Raw genomic sequence first — 15,939 nt, 5'->3', positions numbered from 1 at the left:
TTTTAGAGAGGCCTTTTATTGTGCGCAGCACAAGGTGCACCTGTGTAATGATCATGCTGTTAAATCAGCTTCTTGATATGCCACACCTGTCAGGTGGATGGAGTATCTTGGCAAAGGAGAAATGCTTTCTAACAGGGCTGTATACAAATTTGTGCACAACATTTGAGAGAAATAAGCTTTTTGTGCATATGGGACATGTACAGGATATTTTATTTCAGTTTATGAAACATGAGACTAATACTTTACATGTTGCATCTTTATATTTTTTGTTCCATGTAAATGAGTCAGATTTAACAGGTCAAGGCAAATCTCAGATCTAAGGGCAGAGTTCGAACAAAGCAACATTCTGTTTAGCTGAGAGAGTGGTAGTTTGGGCTAATCGACTCAATGAAACAATGCTTACAACATCAAAACTTATATAAATGTAATCTCTCTCTCTCTCAGTGCAGGGATACTTGTTTTGTCCCATCTTGATTAAATATCTGTTTTCATATTAAATCCTATATAGAGTGTTCTCTTGATCTATTTTGAGAGTAAGCAAACAGTGGGTTAACTTCCTTGTCTGTCCAGGAATGATGAGTTGTGTTCTCCACATTGACTTCATGCATCCTGGCTTTCCATGGCCCTGTTTCTCTCCCCTCCCTAACCCTTTTCTTACATATTTTCTCAACCTCATTCTGAATTATCCTCATTAACTTTAGTATTTTTAGTCTCTGTGAAACCAATGGGAATTTCATGCTTCTTTACTTTTTTTCATGAAGAATGTTAAGAATGTTGGCCGCTGATCGTGGGTATGAGTAAAGCCTTGACTGTAAAGATCAGATAATATTTAAGGATTTCCCCTCAAACCTCTCATGTCCTGTGCTATTGTGTCAGTGTGTGGTTAACAATAGCATGCTTCATATCCTCTATTTTCACATATCTTTCGTCCATTGTGTCCTCGAATGCAGAGCCCAAATCAACAATCAGTGGAAGGGGACGTATGAATAACTTGACATTGGAAAATACATTAACGACCTACCGTATGTACAGTTCTTTGGACCATCATACGAAACTACATATGGGAGTGTTTCTAAAATAAAAGATACCCATATAGAAAGACTTTCCCCAAAGCATGGAGCGATTAAAAAAAAATAATAATTGTACCACACCTGAGAAAAGTGTGGATTCAAAAGTCCTAGAGACCTCACAATTGAACCTTCTGGTACCTTCTTCCAGGTGATCACGGGGGTGGGGATTCCAATGGCCTCGCAGCTCAGGTACACCTGGGAGCCTGTGACATTGTAGACCTCACCAGGGGCCGTCACAATGACAGGTGCTGTGGAGGAGAAGAAAAAAGTGAGACGATTGAGTGGATTTATCATCTCCTTCAAATCAACCTGTAATGCTTATCTTTTAACTTGGGTGGAATCAGAGATAGTCCACTGGGACTAGCTGGTACAGGTCGGAAATTGTCAAAGCAGAAATATCCTAACTGAGAGATGTTCTGATTGATATGTGATACATGTATTATATAAATGAACAGATAGCATATCCAGTCCATTTAGCCATCCAGAAAGGAATGAATGTGCCATTTGTTTTTTTTAGGTTAGTACAGTAAGTGAAGGAGTTGATATAACATGGACCATAATGAGTTTAGAATGAATTCTGTTAGTGAGGAATTTAGTGAAATATTAAGCATACTTTCTCCCTTTAGTTTTCTCATGCCAGTCAGAATAAGTTAAAAAGTAACTCTGTTTGGTTTCTCAATACGAACACTGAACATTAACTGTCATTGCCTTTCAAACATTGGGACAGGTTTTACACGGATTTGCACAAATTCACAAATATTATTTAATCTGATAAACAAAACTTCTAGAAATGTGCTTGGCTCCAAAATAATTTTCTGTTTTTATGGATCAAAAAAATGTGTGCATTTACAGTTGAAGTCGGAAGTTTACATACACCTTAGCCAAATACATTTAAACTTAGTGTTTCACAATTTCTGACATATAATCCCAGTAAGAATTCCCGGTCTTAGGTCAGTTAGGATCATCACTTTATTTTAAGAATGTGAAATGTCAGAATAATAGTAGAGAGAATTATTTATTTCAGCTTTTATTTCTTTCATCACATTCCCAGTGGGTCAGAAGTTTACATACACTCAAGTAGTACTTGGTAGCATTGCCTTTGAAATGGTTTAACTTGGGTCAAATGTTTCAGGTAGCCTCCCACAAGCTTCCCACAATAAGTTGGGTGAATTTTGGCCCATTCCTCCTGACAGAGCTGGAGTAACTGAGTCAGGTTTGTAGGACTCCTTGCTCGCACACACTTTTTTCAGTTCTGCCCACAAATGTTCCATGAGATTGAGGTCAGGGCTTTGTGACGGCCACTCCAATACCTTCTCCAGAAAGTACGATCTTTGTCCCCATGTGCAGTTGCAAACCGTAGTCTGGCTTTTTTATGGCGGCTTTGGAGCAGTGGCTTTATCCTTGCTGAGCGGCCTTTCAGGTAATGTCAATATAGGACTTGTTTTACTATGGATATAGATACGTTTGTACCTGTTTCCTCCAGCATCTTCACAAGGTCCTTTGCTGTTGTTTTGGGATTGATTTGCACTTTTCGCACCAAAGTACGTTCATCTCTAGGAGACATAACTTGTCTCCTTCCTGAGTGGTATGACGGCTACATGGTCCCGTGGTGTTTATACTTGCGTACTATTGTTTGTACAGGTGAACGTGGTACCTTCAGGTGTTTGCAAAATGCTCCCAAAGATGAACCAGACTTGTGGAGGTTTTCATTTTTTAAACAATTTTTCCCATGATGTCAAGCAAAGAGGCAGCGAGTTTGAAGGTAGGCCTTGAAATACATCCACAGGTACACCTCCAATTTACTCAAATGACATCAATTAGCCTATCAGAAGCTTCTAAAGCCATGACATTTTCAGGAATTTTCCAAGCTGTTTAAAAGCACAGTCAACTTAATGTATTTCAACTTCTGACCCACTGGAATTGTGATACAGTGAAAATCTGTCTGTAAACAATTGTTGGAAAAATTACTTGTGTCATGCACAAAGTAGATGTCCTAACCGACTTGCCAAAACTATAGTTTGTAAACAAGACATTTGTGGAGTGGTTGAAAAACGAGTTTTAATGAAGTGTATGTAAACTTCTGACTTCAACTGTTCATAACTTCACACTTCTGACACATAATACTTTGCATGTGGGGCACAAGTGGGGACAGAAGAGTAGCTTTACTGAAATCTTATTTTAGTTGTGAAGACTAGGCTTTGAATGACAGGGGTTGCAAAGTGAAGGCCTCCTTAGGATAATATTACTGATGCCACATGCCTATGGAAGATTGAATAGGGTTGTCTTCTCAATACTCCAACCCAAGGAACGGATATGATCACGACTATAATAAATAAGCACTGTCTCATATATTGGAGGTAGAGGGCCCTGTTATTTTGAGTTCTGGGGGAAATGTACTGTTACCAGTTAAGTATGGTCAACAAAATCCTCCCCTGAAATAGGCCTAGCTAATAGACCCTGAGAAAACAAGAACAACATGGAATGGTGGCCTTGAACTTGAACGCAGCTAAAGGGCGCAGCTACAGTTGCTCTCTGACCTTGCCCTGTTGGATATGAGCAAATTAGTCTGGGGCTTTTCGCGTGTGGTATGACTTTTTTTTCTGCCAGGCAGCGTTTTTTTTTTCTTCACGTCCCGAACCCTTTCGCCTGCCTAATCCAAAACCAGCACGCAGTTCTAATTAATCCTGTAAAGGTTCACTGAACTAAACACTGAAGCCAACGGGTTTTGCTGTAAACCAACAGCGCCTGTCTGTGTGTATGTAGGCGAGGCGCTGCTGTTTGATTGACGGCCATTCTCCTTTACAAAATGTAAAATCCCTCCCTTGGAGGGTGGAATTTCAGACATGTCTGTTCAGGGCCGTGGAGGGTGCCACCCCAGAGTGGAGACAATGGCTTTCAGCTTATTCAGTGGCTGTCTTTAGTTAACTCTGGTTATTTTGCAAGGGTTATAGAGGTAGACTTTGTCCACACCCCGTGGACAGTGCCACAGATTTTCCATATTTCTCAGCCAGTTCTTCTATCCAGTAACTAGAGAGCACTCATGTCTCTGCATGGGTCCCAGGACAAATCAGTGCATTGTGATGTCCAATAACAATGTAAGTTGATGGTGCATTGGACAATAGTCAAATCAATATCATTTAGAATCAGTTCATGCAAGGCAAACATTGACAATAGATGAGATACCAGCAGTGATTAACACATTACCATAATTTACAGTAAGTTAATGGTTAATTAGCCTCCACAATAAATCTTAACGTTGTTTATTATAACTAAATTACTGAGAAAGGAGAAACATGAGTCAATATGAAAGTGAACCATCACACCAAAATGTAATATTTTAGGCACCTTGGTGAACTATTGGCTATCAGGCTAAAATGTATTTGAGCGAGATCCGAATTATTTTAGTGCAATACACAAAATATCAGTGTTTCCAAATAGACTGAATTCAATTTCCACTATAATAGAAGTGTCCTCCATTCTCACCTGTTGCGCATTTTCCTTTATTGAGGACCTTTATTTCAGGCTTCTCCTCGCTCACCGCTTTCAGGCTGGCAACTTTCAAGTCGCAGCCAGTTTTATAGGTCACTCCATCGGAGCCACACACTTCGTATTTGGTCTTGCAGGCGCAAACTCCGAGCTTTGTTTTCTTGTTCTTGTCGCTCTTAACGCACTCCAGTCCAGAGGCGCAACGCTTGGCTGTGGTTCCGCGCCCCCTGCATGGCTCCCCCTCTCCAGCCGCGCAAAGTGAACAACAACCGCAGGAGTCGAAAATCGTGCCAGACTTGCAGCCCACCTCTGGGAGAGCGTCGCACAGACTGGGTTCACAAGCGCCACAACTGCGCGGCACTCGGTCCGCAAATGCGGACGTAAGTGACAACGATAAGACCACAGCGAAAAACACTAACATGTTGCTTGCTGAGATTACAGTTGCGGTTCTGTATGTGTTCAGACTCTTACAATGTGAAGCACTGTACAGTTATCAGCGATTTTGTTGAAGATCAACCACGCCCCTAAACTCCATCTTTGATTTCCATGTCTCCATCGAAGTTAAGGTCTAAGTCCCCATTAAACATTTACTTACTTTGCAATTAACCAAATGCCACAGTTAATACAAAATGTTTTATTTTACTGATGTAACTTAAGTCAATTACTTCAACTTTGAGCACATCTGATGTCATCAATTTCTGGATCACAATAAAATTCACAAAATAACAAACCTTTCATGCAATTTACACTGGAAGTTCAAAGTACAAATGTAGTATCCATTGATCATCCATGACTGTGGTCGTTATCTTAAATACGTACATTTCTTGCATGTCATTTGCCAGTTAGTCTTCAATCACAACACCAAGTTATCCTGGGTAGAACAGGGAGTGGTTACCTTTCAAAGTAAACCTGCATGTACATGCTACAGTATATACCAGTCACAAACAGATCTAGACACTGACTTGGTTTGTCAGATATGGACGTGTTGGATACTCCATGTCCACAAAGTCTGATTCTCTCCGATGGACCGTGGTCCACTCACTTAGTTTACTGGTCACCAACCCTGGTCCTGGAGAGATACATGGTGTACAGTGCAGGTGTTTGTTCCAACCCAGTGCTAACACACATAATTCTTCAACTCATCATGAAGATTGACTGAATCAGGGGAAGGGGCTAGCTATGGCATTGACATGATTGGGGACTACAGTCTCTTTCTCTACTATCAGATGGAAAACCTCTTTCACTTGATGTATTTGGAGACAAAGGAAGAAGCGATGTCCCTGTAAGGCGTGTCCGAGTCGGAGCGCGTGGGGGGGATGCGGCACAGCCTCCGGAAGCGAGGCGAGCGCAGGAGCAGGTTGTGGCCCAGTCCCACACAACTGGAGCTTAGCCAGTACAGAGCCATGGACTGGGGAAGAAAGAGGAAGGGAGAAAGAGAGCGTTCAGCAGAGACAAATAAGCAAAGTTGAATTCCATGCATAGCCGTAAAATTTAATTCAACCGAAAGCTTTAGAAAATGAGGTGCATACGGTTAGCCCTTCATAATTATATCTGAAAAAGCATTACCAAACATCACCTAAAATATATCTAACTAAACCAAAGATCGTGAAGAGCTTCTGATTTTTCTCCCTTTGCAGCATTTCACAAGGCCTACTCTCACGTGGACTGGTGCGTTTTGGGTTCCTCTTCGGCAGTTTCTTATGCAACTACGATGGTGCTCCGAGGGAGACACAACAAAAATTACGCTCCAGATTATCGAATCAGATTGAGGGGGGGGCTAGATTGGGAGGCTGCATCAGTGTATCTGGGGAAGATAGGAACAAGAGAGGGCTTTCAAAGCCAGATGGGGGTCTTCAGGGACAAACAGGGTTTGTCTGTGGCAACATCTGCCCAACTGTAGAGTGTACAGAGTGTGTATGTGTCTTTTGCACAGTGTCCCAGATAAGCGGGACGTCCTGTGCATGGGTCTGTGGACTTGGTGGAACTATCACCAAAGTCGGGGAGAAAACATCCTCAGTGTTTTTTCTGCTATCACCATTTAGGTGGCCTCCTAAACAAAGTGTTTGTCTCATCCATCCCTTATGTAATGTGATGGGTGGATAGGCGCACGGGGCAATGGAGGTTATGCCTGTCTGGGCAAGAGGGAGACAGAGGTGTGGTTGAAGTCTTTTGTTTCAGCGCTAGTGGGAGGGTGTTGCCATAGGGATGGCTAGTGAAATGTGCAAGCTGTCTTAATTTACGGGGGGAAAGTGATGTGGCATGTTTAACAGCTTTTGTGAGGACATGTTGTTGAAGGACAAATGGTTTGTGGTTGCGTGTGCTGACACATACAAGCATGCAGACACACACACACACTTACGGAGGGCACGGTGGCAGCTATGGGTATCATCAACAGAGAGATCCCTCTGATAAAGTTGGTCACATACTTCTGGAACTTGGACGCTTCCATCCTCCGCAGAGCAAATACCTGACAACACAAATAAACTAGACTGAAGGGAAACATTTGCAGTGAAATTCTCAACATTCTCATTGCAACTGGGAAATGAATTCTGGTTTTTAATATATATTCACGGGTCAGCGAGGGATGCAGAATGATCTCTCATTGTATTTGTCACATGCTGTGTAGACTAACAGTGAAACGCTTAAAGGGATACTTCAGGATTTTGACAATGAACAGCGCTACTTCCCCATAGTCAGATTAACTCATGGGGACCATTTTTATGTTTCTGCATCCAGTATGAAGGAAGTTAGGTAGTTTCGCAAGCCAATGCTAACTAGTGTTAGCGCAATGACTAGATGTCTATGGGATCTACTAGCTTGCTAGCAGTTACCATAGACTTCGTCATTGCACTAATGCTAGTCAGCAACTTCCTTCTTGCTGGACACCGAGACATAAAAATGGTATCCACGAGTTCATCTGACTCTGGGGAAGTAGATAAAGGGCTTCATGGCTAAAATCCTGAAGTATCCCTTTAAATCAAAAACAGATGTGACTATCACAAAACTAGTCCGAACCAAGCGAGCAACTCACATCACTATCTTTTTTGCATCCCAGTAGATAATCTACGATAGTATGTTCTGTCCTAGCCTACATTTGAGTATTTCATTACACCAAAACCTGACACTCCACTCCACCCCCTGAAATCTATTGTGAGTTGAACACAGGTCTATCTGAAAGCTTGTTAGGTGAGGAGTGTCCTCTTGTAAAAACTGCCACAGGGTCTGAATACTAGGTGGATCAAAGCTTTCATCTAAAAGATTTCCCTGTTGTGTGTAATGGAATGGAGGTGTTGCTCAAGCCGGGTGTGTTAGTTCGACCAGGGCCTCACCTCTGTGATGAGCAGGTTGATGAGGCCCAGAGAGACAGGCATGATCCAGGTAGAGTCAGGCAATGTCAGGTCGGAGAACCATAGAGTTCCCCCTACTGCCAGCTCCGTCTGCAACGCTGAAAACAAAAATCATATGAAATATTCCATTCTAAACTTAAAGCAAAATAAATGTGATTATGTAGCTTGTAGAAGATACAACAGACGATTGTGATTCAAGTCCGTGGTGAGTGTGGAGGTTTACCGGTGGCAGCATCAGACACCCCCAGGCTCAGGTTACGCAGGGCCAGGGAGAGGCATACCCACATGGGCAGCTGCACCCATACCAGCAGACTGGCCTTGAAGGGGTGGCAGTTATCCCTCACGTACAGCTCAGACACTATCCTCTTCAGGTTCTTCTTGAATTGGTATCTAATGGGACACAAAAGGAACCCAAATGCCAGGCCATTAAGGAAGTTCCATTTTTAAAGTCACTACTTTTAAAACCTCATAGCGGACTTTGGAAACCTGATACAGTGTAATATCAGTTGAACAACATGGAACTTTCCCATAGAAGTTCTAAAAAGTTAACTGTCATACACCATTACATTGACAGATAAGACAGAGAGCACTTTTCTTTGAAGAAAATCTCAAACTGCATGGAAGTGTGTTGTGTTTTGGTTAATATTGATAGACTGTGGTTTCGGAGTTGGTGCCAAGCTCCCAGAGGAAGCCCTCCAGGAGCCCAGGTCAAAGGTCATTTATTCACCGGCAGTGTTTTTCCGTCCAGCCCTTCTCTTTGGCCCGCACCGAGATCTCGTAGCGCAGCCTCTTAGCCAGCTCCGCTATCTCCACTTGCAGGGCTTCAACCTAGCTGGAGGCAAAGAGGAGCATGGGGGTCAACTTTGATTCAACATGGACTCCCCCTGAAATGTAGCCAAAAGTTCTAAATTACACAACCCACATTAGTAACCCAAAACTGGACATAGGTCGTAGAGGGAATCAGACTGGCCAGGGAGCCCGGTCACGAAGGACCACTCTCTGAGTTATGACAACAAAACATTCAACCCGACCGCTCCTTTAAAAAAAAAATCAAGTTCTCAAAGTCCTCCAACAGTCCGGGACCTTGATGTATTACAGCCAAATATCAAAGTCAAAAAGCTGTTTTTCTCATGATGACTCATCATGGAGGACATTCATAGGGCTGAGTAGAATGCTGCTGCGTGTGTGTGTGTGAGGCCTGTGGGAGCGATATGCTGACCCTTGCTCTCACACAGTGGGAGAGAGAGCAGCACTGGGGAGGGGAAGAAAGGTAGGACGACGACACTGGGGGAAAAAAAACTGGAAAAAGAAACAACCCGACAGCTGAGGAGGAGTGGGAAAGAATGCTTAATAAAGGCCAAGGGCTTAGCAATGTTTGCACAGTCACAGAGAAACATTGGCTGACTTTAAATTGCCTGTCGTAGTCCCCCAGAATGTGTGTAAACATCTTCACGTTTCAAGTGCAATAGTGAATAATCAACAGAGAAAATCTTCCCATTGTGACTATATCATGTTCCACAGCCCACTTGTTTCACACAACAATATGGATGAGAACTTCAAATCCTGTTTCTGTACATTTACAGTGCCGTGCACGCCCAATTTTTCAGTTTTTGATTTGTTAAAAAAGTTTGAAATATCCAATAAATGTCGTTCCACTTCATGATTGTGTCCCACTTGTTGTTGATTCTTCACAAAAAAATACAGTTTTATATCTTTATGTTTGAAGCCTGAAATGTGGCAAAAGGTCGCAAAGTTCAAGGGGGCCGAATACTTTCGCAAGGCACTGTACATATCAAATTGTTAAGCAAATTATACATTACTCCAGTGGTGCATCTCAACAGTCTAACGTAGCTTCCTCATCTCTTTTCCTTGACCTGCACCCATATGTATTTACAAAATAGGTGAAACCAATAGTCGACGCTTCCTGGATATTCGCTTTCAACTTGCCAGTTTCTTGCACATCTGTGCAGACGAAGGGAATAAGACGAGGAAGAATGCCACTTGACTTTAGACTATAGAGATGCACCCAAGGGCTTCTCAATCTCAACTCTGCCCGTTAGGACCAGTGTGGGCTGAAAGAAAAATGAAAAAAACACTACAATATAATGCTTGGTTCTTGATGCAACACAGACCTTTGCTATGATGACCGCCTGGTAGGCTCCAAGTGGCAGTGTGACAACTGTCCTCAGGGCCACAGTGGTGCATACGATACTGGCCCACCATGGTAGACCTGTGGTCTGATGGACAGAGATCAGTAGCTGCTCAGTCAGATGGACAGGAGTAGAGTCTGCTAGGCTCTCATACCAGCCTGTACCGCTGGTTGTAGATGCTGGTCTACATGGCTGAAAGCATATAGTTGATTTGAGAGGCAGACTAGGACGGAGGCGTGGAAATGTGGCCACCCGAAGAGGGACGTGGCTACGGTATGTTTTGTGGTGGTCACAGGCAAAGGGAGCGTGGGAGATGCTTCGAATGGGAGGTCTGGGTGACAGGTGGCTGATTTGATGTAATATCCACAGTGAGCCAGGTCTCACGTTCACGGTCATCTTCAGACACAGCATTGTCACAAATCTGTAGAGGAGAGGACAATTTTTAAGACGTAGGCATGGGCAAAATAAGTTGCACAATAGTATGTAAATCAATCACCATTGGCACATTTTGATTTAGCCTAGCTAGCAGCAATGACTGGCCCTTCTGTAAGGGAGACATACACGCTACCTAGCTAGCTAGCTACACAGGCAACAAGGTCAATGGACATTGGAACTTTTTCGCTTTGCAGTAAGTTTTCCATTAGTTTAGGGCAGGTATTCCCAAACTGGGGTACGGAATGCCATCTATACATTTGGGTAAGGTTTTTTTCTCGCCCGAGTAGCCTCGTCCCACTGCCAAAAATAAAATTAAACCATCTAGTGTTCAGCGAAATAACACAATGTCAAATACGGCAGGGTAGTCTAGTGGTTAGAGTGTTGGACTAGTAACCGGAAGGTTGCAAGTTCAAATCCCCGAGCTGACTAGGTACAAATCTGTCGTTCTGCCCCTGAACAGGCAGTTAACCCACTGTTCCAAGGCCGTCATTGAAAATAAGAATTTGTTCTTAACTGACTTGCCTAGTTAAATAAAGGTAAAAAAAATAAATAAAAAATAAATAAAAATACAGGTAGCCTAGTCAAATAATTAACACCCAAACACATCAACCGTTACTCTCTCGCGGGAATTCCACTAACGGTATGTAGCCAAATGCAGTTGCTGCTCATTCCGTTTGCTTGAAAATTTATTTGAAAAAAAAGTAAGGCCCACGTCCATAGACACATACCAGCTCTACTGGTAGTACTGCTTCTACCAGCAGTACTACACCTGCACCTGTCGACGACAAGTCGTTCTGCTTCCACGAGCACATCCAATACTAGCATCAGTATTTCTACATTTGTTGTTAGCCCAGCTAGCATGGACACTGACAGTTGTGAATCTGATGCAGCCGAAGAGCTACTTCCCCCTTACCCGGGAAAGCACCGAACAGACGGGGACGTTGGACCATCAAAGAGGCGCAAATATGATGAGAACTACATTGATTTGGGGTTCACTTATATTGGGAGTAGTGCCTTTCCTCAGCCACAGTGTGTTATATGTGCAAAAGTACTATTTCACAACTCGATGAAACTTTCCCTCTTGCACAGACATTTAAAAACAAAACATGCCAATTTGGATCGAGAATTAAGATGAGTTTCGAGTGGTAAGACATGTATAAAAGCAACAAATACCATTAATAAGAAGAGACTAGAAGCGTCTTATATGGTGAGCTACCGAGTGGCTAGGACAGACAAGCCCCATGTTATTGTGGAGGACTTAATTCTTCCTGCTGCCGCGGATATGGTTGGGACAATGCTGGGGGAAAAGGCAAAAAAAAACCTATACAGACAATGCCTTCATCAAACAACACTGTTTCATGATGCATCAGTGACATGGCAGGAGATGTTTTGAAACAATTCACATATAAGCCAGTGAATTATATGCGTTATAGCTGGAAGAGTCAACAGACGTGGCGGGCATGGCACAGCTCCTGGTATATGTCCGTTAACGTTTATAGGGTGGTCAATTAAGGAAGACATCCTCTTCTGCAAACCACTGGAAAACAGGAGAGGATATTTTTAAAGTACTGGACAGCTTTGTGTCATCAAATGGACTTTGGTGGTCAAGATGTGTTGGTATCTGTACTGATGGCGCAAAATCCATGACAGGGAGACATAGTGGAGGGGGAACTCGCATGCAAGCAGTTGCTCCAGACGCCACTTGGGTAAACTGCAGCATCCACCCAGAGGCTCTTGCTGCCAAGGGAATGCTTGGCAGTTTGAAATACTATATTCAATGTGCGGGACAAAATTAAGGCTATGATTAAGAAGTTGGAGCTCTTCTCTGTCTGCTTTCACAAGGACAACACACAGGTTGTCCCACACTGGATTAAGTGGGCATTGTGTCAAGAAGCAGTGCGGCTTGGTTGGGTTGTGTTTCGGAGGACGCATGGCTCTCGACTTTTGCCTCTCCCGAGTCCGTACGAGAGTTGCAGCGATGAGACAAGACTATAACTACCAATTGGATACCACGAAATTGGGGAGAAAAATGTGTAATTTAAAAAAATGAAAATTGTGATATAGCGAAGCACCGAAATGAGTTGGGTGCACAATTACGCAGGTCCTTTCCCGAAACGGATGACACAAACAACTGGATTCGCTATCCACCTACCGATATCTGAACAAGAGAGCCTCATTGAAATTGCAACAAGCGGTTCTGTGAAAATTTAATTTAATTAGAAGCCACTGGCAGATTTCTTGATTGGGCTGTGCTCATAGTATCCTGCCTTGGCAAATCGCCCTGTTAAGACACTGATGCCCTTTGCAACCATGTACCTGTGAGTGGATTCTCAGCCCTCACTAGCATGAAAACTAAATACAGGCACAGACTGTGTGTGGAAAATTATTTAAGACTGAGACTTTCTCCAATACAACATTGCAGAGATATGTGCATCCTTTCAAGCACACCCTTCTCATTAACCTGTGGAGAGTTCTTCTCAATTTTCGATGAACAAATAAGGTTTTATATGTTTAAATAATGAACAAAATGATTGATTATTGTATTATTATTTGTGCCCTGGTCCTATAAGAGCTCTTTGTCACATCCCACGAGCCGGGTTGTAACAAAAACTCACACTCATTCTTATGTTTAATAAATGTATCGTATAGTGTGTGTGGCAGGCATACAATGATGTAAAAAAAAACATTTGAGAGTGTGCTGACCCTGGTGCTAGAGGGGGTATGCAGCTGGAGGTTGAATGTTTGAAGGGGTACGGGACTATAAAACGTTTTGGAACCGCTGCTTTAGGGGAATAGGAACGACTCAAGAACGCTGTTGTAAGAGAGCACCAAGGTTATCTTACAACTAAAACCTCTTTGTAGCTAGTACATCATGTACTGTACTAGCCCTTGATCATGACTCTTAGTTCCATTACACATAAGAGTCATTGGACGAAGGCGTCTTCTGTACGGGGGAGTTTTGTCGAGAGCCCGCCGCTCGGTCTGAACATTAACACGCATCACTTGCGTTACGGTTTCGGAAGCATAAGGACCTTCTGTGTCTTATCTGATAATAATAATCAATAGAAAAGGTTCCATTGATACACACCTTTATAAAGTTAGTGAATTCCCACACAGCCATCTCTCTATGAAAACCTCCCTTAGCGGAGTTGCCAACAACCGGGTGCATCTGGTTTTCAGGGATACAGCTAATTAAACATAGCTTCCTTTTCCGCTGAAAAATGGAAGTGGGAACTCTGCTCAGGCATATTTTAAAGCCTGCTGTTAACCAGAGAGGAAGAAGCGAGGGACAACTGGGGCCAAAATCTCTTCTCCAGAAGGTGGTGTTTTTTTTCATGTTTTTCACTCACCAAGCAAGGAGTTTTGGTATAGAGCTCAATAAGTGTGTTGAATTTGGTTAACAAAAAATATTTTTTGTTGTTGCTAGGTGTGGCATATTTGATTGATTATTAGGTTCGTAATGATTAGGTTGTTACAAGTGTTCTGAAAAGAGTACCCACTTTATATCAGTTGTCACTGGTTCCCACAGCCAGTCATAAACACTGCCAATTTCTACAATTTTAAACCTAACCACACAGCTAGCCTTTAATGAATGTTTACGATAGCCAATTTCAAATGTGTTTGTGGGAACTAGCGGAAACAGTTGTACCTTTTGTTCACACGCATATCTGCCCTCTCATCGGCTAGAATGGTACCACCTGATCTTGTCCCCCTACCGACTGCCTTTCCTTTTTGAAGACGTTTCTTTTCATTGTTAGAGCGACAACTAGAGTATCTGGTCAATATAATGGATTGTGGGTTAACGAAATTATAAACTAGGTGGTTCGAGCCCTGAATGCTGATTGGCCGACAGCCGTGTTAAATCAGACCTCACCTTGATGTATCTTGCATAAGAACAGTCCTTAGCAGTGGTACATTGGCCATATACCACAACCCCAGTGCCTTCTTGCTTAAATATACACTACCTGTACTTATTACCTATCTGCGTCTCCTAACACCTACCTGTGTGTAAACTTTAAGAGCTATGCCAAAAAACGTGTTGTCACTGAAAAATACATTTGGCTGCAACTGTTAACGGTGTACAGTATGTTTATTTTGCATTTGTGAAATTATGTTGATGTGATATGCACGTAAAGGGATTTGTTTCTACAACACTACCGCAATTGAGAATCAATCGATTAATGTTTAGATGGCGTATTTGACTGTTTTGGTTTCCAGAGCCAATTCACCTTTAAACATGATGTAAGGTCATTGGATCATAAGGAGTAACGTTAGGCTCCTTTAGTCCATTCTGGGGCTAGTACTGCACATAAGCTATCTAATGTGAATCGATTCTCAATTGCGACATGGTTCTAGAAACAAAGCGTTTTACTTTTATCATATCAATCATATACACTAATCAAAATACACTTACTGGACACTTAACGGGCTTTATCACAGTTGCAGTTGACACTTTTTCATGGACAACACGTTCTGGCGGCCTTCAGGTACACACAGGTGTTTGGAGCATGTTAGATAGCTAATTCATGAGCACAGGTGGTCCATCTGTCTTCCATAAACACGGGGTGCAGCATGGAGATATGGCCATGTAGGAAACCTAACCTTATAAAAGGTGTGTATCAATTGAACGTTTGGTTTTTTAAAAATTGTTTCTCGCTGATATGGAAGATAAAGGCCCTCATGCTTCCAAAACAGCAACGCAAGCGATGCGAGTTAAATGTTCGGACCGAGAGACGGGGCTTTTAACAAAACATCCGGTGCAGAAGACACCTTCGTCCAATGACTCTTGTGTAATGGAACTACGAGTCATGAGGCTAGTCAGTGACATGCAATTTGCTAGTTATAGCATGTAGTTCGGACAAAATAATACATTCTCACCTTCGTTCCACTTGCAGAAACTAATATTTAAACGCCTGTCCCAAATCTATACATTACAATGCCGCACGCTAAATCTAGTATTAATTTATGATTTCACCTCCAGCTGCCAAACATGTCGAGGAAATATGACGTCTGGAAAACAGTTAATACGTCTGTGAGAGGCTAGAGTATTAGCACCACCATGTGGAGAAAAATATGTATGCCCTAATACCTGCAATTAATCATGAAGGAATGCGTATTTAACATTAAAAAAAAAACTTTATTTAACTAGGCAAGTCAGTTAACAACAAATTATTATTTATAATGATAACGTTGCCCGTTAATGTATTAGGATACTTAGGCTATTTTGATTTTGTATTTATTATGGATCCCCATTAGCTACTTTTCCTGGGGTCCAGCAAAATTTAAGGTAGTTTATACAATTTGTAAAATATTACAATACATTCACAGATTTCACAACACACTGTGTGCCCTCAGGCCCTTACTCCAGAACTACCACATATCTACAGTACAAAATCCATGTGTATAGTGTGTATGTTATCGTGTGTGTATGCATGTGCCTGTGCCCATGTT

At 42.3% G+C, this 15,939-nt stretch overlaps 2 protein-coding genes across 5 annotated transcripts in view; both read right to left on the bottom strand.

The window, feature by feature from the left end:
• Positions 1-5,021, bottom strand: part of igfbp7 (insulin-like growth factor binding protein 7) — an 18,120-nt gene extending 13,099 nt beyond the window's left edge. The window contains 2 exon segments of the mRNA NM_001124648.3: positions 1,209-1,318; positions 4,554-5,021. Of these exon segments, the coding sequence (NP_001118120.1) occupies positions 1,209-1,318; positions 4,554-4,977 (534 nt within the window). The 5' untranslated portion in view covers positions 4,978-5,021.
• A 154-nt stretch (positions 5,022-5,175) lies between these two features.
• LOC110505058 (cytochrome c oxidase assembly protein COX18, mitochondrial) lies at positions 5,176-15,528 on the bottom strand. Of its 4 annotated transcripts, none has more exons than XM_021584006.2 (7): positions 15,367-15,528; positions 10,036-10,474; positions 8,631-8,731; positions 8,127-8,293; positions 7,886-8,001; positions 6,916-7,023; positions 5,176-5,964 (listed from the first exon to the last, which is right to left on the bottom strand). In XM_021584006.2, exons 2-7 carry the CDS (start codon positions 10,462-10,464, stop codon positions 5,797-5,799), a joined length of 1,089 nt encoding a protein of 362 aa, XP_021439681.2. In that variant the 5' UTR covers positions 10,465-10,474; positions 15,367-15,528; the 3' UTR covers positions 5,176-5,796. The 4 variants fall into 4 exon arrangements, with proteins under 4 accessions (XP_021439681.2, XP_021439683.2, XP_021439684.2 ...); XM_021584008.2 differs by lacking the exon at positions 15,367-15,528 and adding an exon at positions 14,903-15,356; XM_021584009.2 differs by lacking the exon at positions 15,367-15,528 and adding an exon at positions 13,332-14,896.
• Positions 15,529-15,939: the final 411 nt, after the last annotated feature.

This window comes from Oncorhynchus mykiss, chromosome 31 (assembly GCF_013265735.2).
Source record: "Oncorhynchus mykiss isolate Arlee chromosome 31, USDA_OmykA_1.1, whole genome shotgun sequence".
Lineage (NCBI taxonomy): Eukaryota > Metazoa > Chordata > Actinopteri > Salmoniformes > Salmonidae > Oncorhynchus > Oncorhynchus mykiss.
This window is presented reverse-complemented; position numbering and strand designations above follow the sequence as displayed.

Bases quoted from the DNA above. Each gene is read 5' to 3' on its own strand.
- LOC110505058 (XM_021584006.2), bottom strand. From the start codon at position 10,464: ATGCTGTGTCTGAAGATGACCGTGAACGTGAGACCTGGCTCACTGTGG. The intron at 8,732-10,035 runs GTCTGTGTTGCA...GCCTCCAGCTAG, and splicing joins AGGCGGTCATCATAGCAAAG to GTTGAAGCCCTGCAAGTGGA. The intron at 5,965-6,915 runs GTAAGTGTGTGT...TTTCTTCCCCAG, and splicing joins TAGCTGCCACCGTGCCCTCC to TCCATGGCTCTGTACTGGCT.